The sequence below is a fragment of the Sus scrofa genome, chromosome 15, assembly GCF_000003025.6.
Source record: "Sus scrofa isolate TJ Tabasco breed Duroc chromosome 15, Sscrofa11.1, whole genome shotgun sequence".
Taxonomy (NCBI): Eukaryota; Metazoa; Chordata; class Mammalia; order Artiodactyla; family Suidae; genus Sus; species Sus scrofa.
Genome location: NC_010457.5, coordinates 32036116 through 32042667, shown reverse-complemented (window position 1 = coordinate 32042667; position 6552 = coordinate 32036116). Strand labels below are relative to the sequence as shown.

Genomic DNA, 6552 nt, shown 5'->3' with positions numbered 1-6552 from the left:
ACTGGTTAGGAGTTCCCACTGTGGCTCAGCAGTAACCCCACTAATATCCATAAGGACGTGGGTTTGATTCCTGGTCTCGCTCAGTGGGTTAAGGATCCAACATTGCCATGAGCTGTGATGCAGGTCACAGATGCAGTTTGAATCCCAAGTTGCTATGGCTGTAGTGTAGTTTGGCAGCTGTAGCTCTGATTGGACCCGTCGCCTGGGAACTTCCATATGCCGTGGGTGTGGCCCTAAAAAGACAAAAGACAAAAGACAAAAAAAAAAAAAAAAAAAAAAAAAAAATATATATATATATATATATATATATAAAACTGGTTAGTTCACAGAAGATGCTCACAAATGTCAAATAACAGGATGTACCAACAGCTGGCCCTAACAGAAGCTGGCTTTTATATTTATTGACATTGATTGATGCTATTTTCCATTTTGGAACTTTGCAGGCACATAAAAATACATTTTTCAGACAACCTTGATGGAAGACAGCATGTAAAACTCTACATAAAAAACTATGGCTAAGCAAAAAGGGAATAAAATAAGTGCTTTAATTTATCTATAATATTAATAATTACATTTTTAAAGATATCAATACCATAAATCTATAGCTTACATTAGGATATAAGTGTAAATATGCTATATATTTTTTACATTATTGATACAATTTTATACACATGATCCTATACACTAACCAATAATCCCCAGAGGAAACAAAATCCACTTGTCTAGATAATAGACAAGAGGTTTTAAAACGGTCCAAAATAGATTCCTGTTTCTCAGCTGCATGTGGTGGAAATGTATGACGATTAAATCTGAAGTATTTACTGCACTGAAGATATTTAACTTTGTTCCATGCCAGCCATGAGTGACAGCGCTAGAGATTCCACTGTGGGAAGAACAAAAATAGGTTAACAAAATAGGTTTGGAATCACTTTGCTGTACAGCAGAAATTATCCCATTTTAAATCAACTATACCTAAATAGAACTTTAGAAAATGAAAAAAATTAGGTTTAAATATGTGAAAGTGTCTGAATAGGCTTTAATAAACTCAAAACTAAAAAGTACTTAGAGACAATTTTCTATTTTTAATTAAAATACTGGTCACTTTTAACATAAAGATGATGGAGTTCCTGTTGCGGCTTAGTGGTAACTAACCTGACTAGTATCCATGAGGATGCGGGTTTGATCCCTGGCCTTGCTCAGTGAGTTAAAGATCCGGCGTTATGCTGAGCTGCAGTGTAGGTCACAGATGCAGCTTGGTGTAGGGAGGCAGCTGCAGCTCTGATTCGACCCCTAGCCTGGGAACCTCCATATGCCACACATGTGGCCCTAAAAAGCAAAAAAAGAAAAAAAGAAAGAAAAAAGAAAAACAGAACATAAAGATGATAATCTTTTTTTTAATTATTTATCTTTATTTTTTTTCATTATAGCTGGTTTACAGTGTTCTGTCAATTTTCTACTGTACAGCATGGTGACTCAGTTAAACATACAAGTATACTATCTTTTTTTCTCACATTATCATGCTCCATCATAGTGACTAGTTCACAGTGCTATACAGCAGGATCTAATTTCCTGTCCAAGATAATAATCGTTTGTTAAATACAAATTTTTAAAATGTGATTTATTCTATTTCAGATCATTTTAGTTTTGGAAAAAAAACCCCAAAATCTGGGCATTACACTGAACAAATGACATTTTTCCAAATGTCATAAAATCTGGACTCAATTCATAATAAAACACTAACCAACAAATGGAATCCACCTGCATAACAGTCACCCAGTGGAAAAATGGACAAATGCATCAACACTTCCTCTAACACATAATGCAGTGGGTTTTTGTCTGTTTGTTTGGCTGAGGGTAAAAATGTGGGAGGCTAAGAGGCAGCAGTAGGGGCTTATAATATTTGTTTTTAAATACTTGCATAATTCCTGTCTGCCTCCTCACTGTATAATCACCTGACACAGGAATACAGGGATCTAACCTAAGCAGTTTAGAGATCAGAAGCAGTGTGAGATAAGAACTTTCTGTTTGATCTTTCTGTTTTCCTGCCCACTCCCAGCTTCTGTGTTGCCACTTACACCAAGTCCAGGAGAGAGCTGGCTCTGTATTGGGAGTACCCAGGATTTCAGTCCACCAGAGAAACCCCTGCATACGGGGTTTCTCTATCCTGGCAAGTCTATGTGCCCCTGGTGGGTGACTGCCCCACCTACCTGTACTGTAGGTGCAGCAAGTCAGCACCTAAAGGCTCATCTTATCCCAGAATTTATTTAGACTTTCCAGTCATAACTTTTGAAGTCTTTTTTTTTTTTTTTTCTGTCTTTTTGCCATTTCTTGGGCCACTCCCACGGCATGTGGAGGTTCCCAGGCTAGGGGTCGAATCGGAGCTGTAGCCACCGGCCTACACCAGAGCCACAGCAACAAGGATCCGAGCCGCGTCTGCAACCTACACCACAGCTCACAGCAACGCCGGATCGTTAACCCACTGAGCAAGGGCAGGGATCGAACCCGAAACCTCATGGTTCTTAGTCGGATTCGTTAACCACTGCGCCACGACGGGAACTCCAGTCTTTTTTTATTTTTTATTTTTATTTTTTGTCTTTTCAGAGCCACACCTGCAGCATATGGAGGTTCCCAGGCTAGAGGTCAAATTAGAGCTGTAGCTGCCAGCCTATACTACAGCCACAGCAATGTGAGATTCGAGCTGCATCTTCGACCTACACCACAGCTCATGGCAACACCAGATCCTTAACCCACTGAGGAAGGCCAGGGATCAAACCCACAACCTCATGGTTACTACTCAAGTTTGTTAACCACTGAGTAATGACGGGAACTCCTGAAGATATGTTTTTGATTATTCAGCATTCTCTCACTACTACTCTTAACAGTATTTTTTATTCTTTAATTTTTTTTTTTTTTTTTTTTTGTCTTTTGTTGTTGTTGTTGCTATTTCTTGGGCCGCTCCCGCGGCATATGGAGGTTCCCAGGCTAGGGGTCAAATCGGAGCTGTAGCCACCGGCCTACGCCAGAGCCATAGCAACGCGGGATCCGAGCCGAGTCTGCAACCTACACCACAGCTCACGGCAACGCCGGATCCTTAACCCACTGAGCGAGGGCAGGGACCGAACCCGCAACCTCATGGTTCCTAGTCGGATTCGTTAACCACTGCGCCACGACGGGAACTCCTATTCTTTAATTTTTTTAATTTTTTGCTTAAAAAAAAAAAATATATGGAAGTTCCCAGGCTAGGGAACTGCAGCTGCAGTTGCAGCCTATGCCACAACCACAGCAACGCGGGATCCAAGCCATGTCTGCGACCTACACCACAGCTCACAGCAATGCTGGATCCTTAACCCACTGAGTGAAGCCAGGGATCTAATCTGCATCCTCATGGATACTAGTCGGGTTTGTAACCCGCTGTGCACAACAGAAACTCCTTAACAGTATTTTAAAAAACGGTCAGCTACTTGTAATGAGCATATCACAATGTGAATATGAAGAAATAGGGAAAAAAATTAGCCTGCATACTTTTCCCAAAAGAGTTATTATGCAGAAGATACTACTTAGTCCTTTGTGAGTGCAGATTAAACAGCTCTCTTCTCCTCGTGACTTGCCCTACAGACCTCTGTCTGCTTCACACACTGTGTTCTGAACTGTAAAGCCTGCATTTTCTTATGTAAGTTTTAAAATTGCTGGGAGTTCCCTTAGTGGCTCAGCAGTTAATGATCCTGACTAGCATCCATGAGGATCTAGGTTTGATCCCTGGCCCTGATCAGTGGGTTAGGGATGCAGCATTGCTGTGAGCTGTGGTGTAGGTCAAAGATGCACTGGGATCCCAAGTTCCTGTGGCTGTGGCGTAGGCCGGCAGCTGCAGCTCCGATGTGACCCCTAGCCTGGGCACTCCCATATGCTGTGGGTGCGGCCCTAAAAAAAAAAAAAAAAAAAAAAGTAAAATTGCTGAAAAAAAAAACACTAAACTACCCCCCCCCTTGAAAAGGAATAGTTACAAAGGCGACACATGATAGAGAAATGTGACTGAAACCTATTCTGCCATCTGCTTTAGTTAATGATGGCTTTAAAAATCTACTAGTTTAACACATGATATATTTGCAAGCATCACTCACCCCACTGAAATTCAGGAAAAACAATTCAACTGCTGAGGGCCTTTCCACATTTGAAATGGTGAAAAATTCTAATTCTTTATGAGATCAGTACCAAAACAACAACATGTAGACTGTTATAAGAAAATACAAAAGCAGTAATATTTTAACATAATACTCACAGTGGGGAAAAGATCCTCTACAGACAGCTTTGTTTAAAATGGTTACAAGAAACATATGGCAGTTTTTAAAATCAGACTCCATTTTCTCTATAGACTCCATTCTAGGAAAGAAAGTAAATTTCAATTTAAGTAAGTGCATAAGGGCTTACTACGCAGGCTATAAAATAGCTCTGGAGAAATTTCAAATGTACTTCAGTTTAATTATGTAGAATCCTAAATCTAAAGAATATAAAACAAAATAAAGGAGTTACCATCATGGCGCAGAGGAAACAAATCCGACTGGGAACCATGCATAAGGGTTCAATCCCTAGACCTTGCTCAGTGGGTTAAGGATCTGGTGTTGCCATGAGCTGTGGTGTAGGTCTCAGACACGGCTTAGATCTGATGTTCCTGTGGCTGTGGTGTGGGCCGGCAGCTGTAGCTCTGATTGGACCCCTAAGCCTGGGAACCTCCATATGCCATGGATACAGCCCTAAAAAACAAAACAAAACAAAACAAAAAAACAATTCCCTGCCTTACATTAAAATAAAAACTCTCAAAGTGTCAGAAGGAACACGTCATTAGGACACAAAACTGCTGCTTCAGACTAGTATGGAGTTCCAAAGCAAGGTTAACTGGGGATAGTCCCCTTTCTATTATATAGTTCTGTACTTCTATTTCTCCATAAGCACACTGTCTTTTGAAATAAAGAGTGCACTGAAGATATAAATCCCCACATTTAAAAATTACTCAGTGGGTGGGTTAAGAATATGGCATTGTCACTCCAGCGTGTCAGGTCACTGCTGTGGTGTGAGTTTGATCCCTGGCTGGGGGATTTCTACATGCTGCGGGTGTGGCCAAAAAAATAAATAAAAATTAAAATTAAAAGTACTAAAGAAGTTGTTATTGTGGGGAAAGGGCAAACAACCACACCCTACTTCAGCAGTCACCCCACAGTAGGCAGTCCTACTTACACCCCCGTCCTACATTTTTAGAAGCAAAGTTGAGACAGCACAGGACTTCAGCAATAAATATTTCAGTGTATACACAATGAAGATAAAGACTCTTTAAAAACCACAGCTACAAAACAATTTGCTTAAAAATACTTAATGACTTTAAAAAACATCATCAAATTAATAGAGTTCAAATTTCATCTTGCTTTAAAATTTTTTCACCTCTTTATTTTAAATGTGAATCAGGACCAACTAATTTCCATAAACTGTGATATGCCTAAGTCCTCCTCACCTACTGCTTTTTTCTTACAATGTACTTGTTGAAGAAACACTTCAGTTTTAGCCAAACACACACAGCAATGTCACCTTCTCCTCCCCCTGAAACCACATGGAAGAGAAGCCTGCTCATACACTTGAGACAGAAATAAAGCAGTAAGCCTTCTGTTTCCATTCCTGCAATTAGCAGTTCTTTCTACCACCTTAGTTTCTTCATTTACAACATTCTGAAACAGCCATATTAAGATTTTAGACTAGTGCTGTAATGAACTCTCAGCTCCTCATTAACACCGACAAACTACAAGCTATTATCCCTGCAGTCCAGTCAACCAGACCTATACTTTCATTTCAAGGAATTAATAATAGCAGCATTGTATTTTTTTTTTTTTTTGGTCTTTTTAGGAGGCATATGGAGGTTCCCAGACTAGGGGTCTAATAGGAGCTGTAGCTGCAAGCCTACACCACTGCCATAGCAACTCAAGATCCAGGCCACATCTGCGACCTATACCATAGCTCACGGCAATGCCAGGTCCTTAACCCACTGAGCAAGGCCAGGGATCAAACCCACATCCTCATGGATACTAGTTGGGTTCGTTAAACCACTGAGCCATGACGGGAACTCCACGTTATACTAATTTTATAAACAAGACAGGGACAAACTATCCAACCTCACATTCAAAGAAACCATGGAGGATGTTAATCTGGATAGGAAGAAATCTCCTGGTCCTCAACTGTCCTTTGACTTTCTATGTGACAGGTGTGAATAATAAACACCCTAAAAGTAAAATATACACTCACTCTTTTAGAGCTCCCTAAAATACAATTTTGGACTATAATCTAGTATGACGTCCAGAATTTGGTTTAAAATAATTGAGGGAGTGGGAGGGGGCACAACACAAAACAGTACCGGTTGTTACTGGCATCTGCTGAAGTGAGTGATGAGCCCCAGGGTCTGCTGTGCCCCTGCTGGCCCTACTTCTGTGCATGTCTGAAGGCATCCATGACAAAAACTTAGCAAAACCTATTCAATGAAATATGTATATAATTTAAGGATATTTGCTGTCCTAG

At 40.4% G+C, this 6552-nt stretch overlaps 1 protein-coding gene across 4 annotated transcripts in view; it reads right to left on the bottom strand.

Annotated features, from left to right (window-relative positions):
* Nucleotides 371-6552, bottom strand: part of TUBGCP5 (tubulin gamma complex associated protein 5) — a 46571-nt gene continuing 40389 nt past the window's right edge. For 2 of the 4 annotated variants that reach the window (XM_021075115.1, XM_021075116.1), the window contains exons 22-23: nucleotides 4277-4377; nucleotides 371-883 (exon numbers count right to left, since the gene is read on the bottom strand). In XM_021075115.1, coding sequence (XP_020930774.1) covers nucleotides 837-883; nucleotides 4277-4377 — 148 coding nt within the window. In that variant the 3' untranslated portion in view covers nucleotides 371-836. The remainder of the gene's footprint in view (nucleotides 884-4276; nucleotides 4378-6552) is intronic. The other 2 variants (XM_021075113.1, XM_021075114.1) reach the window with 1 other exon arrangement.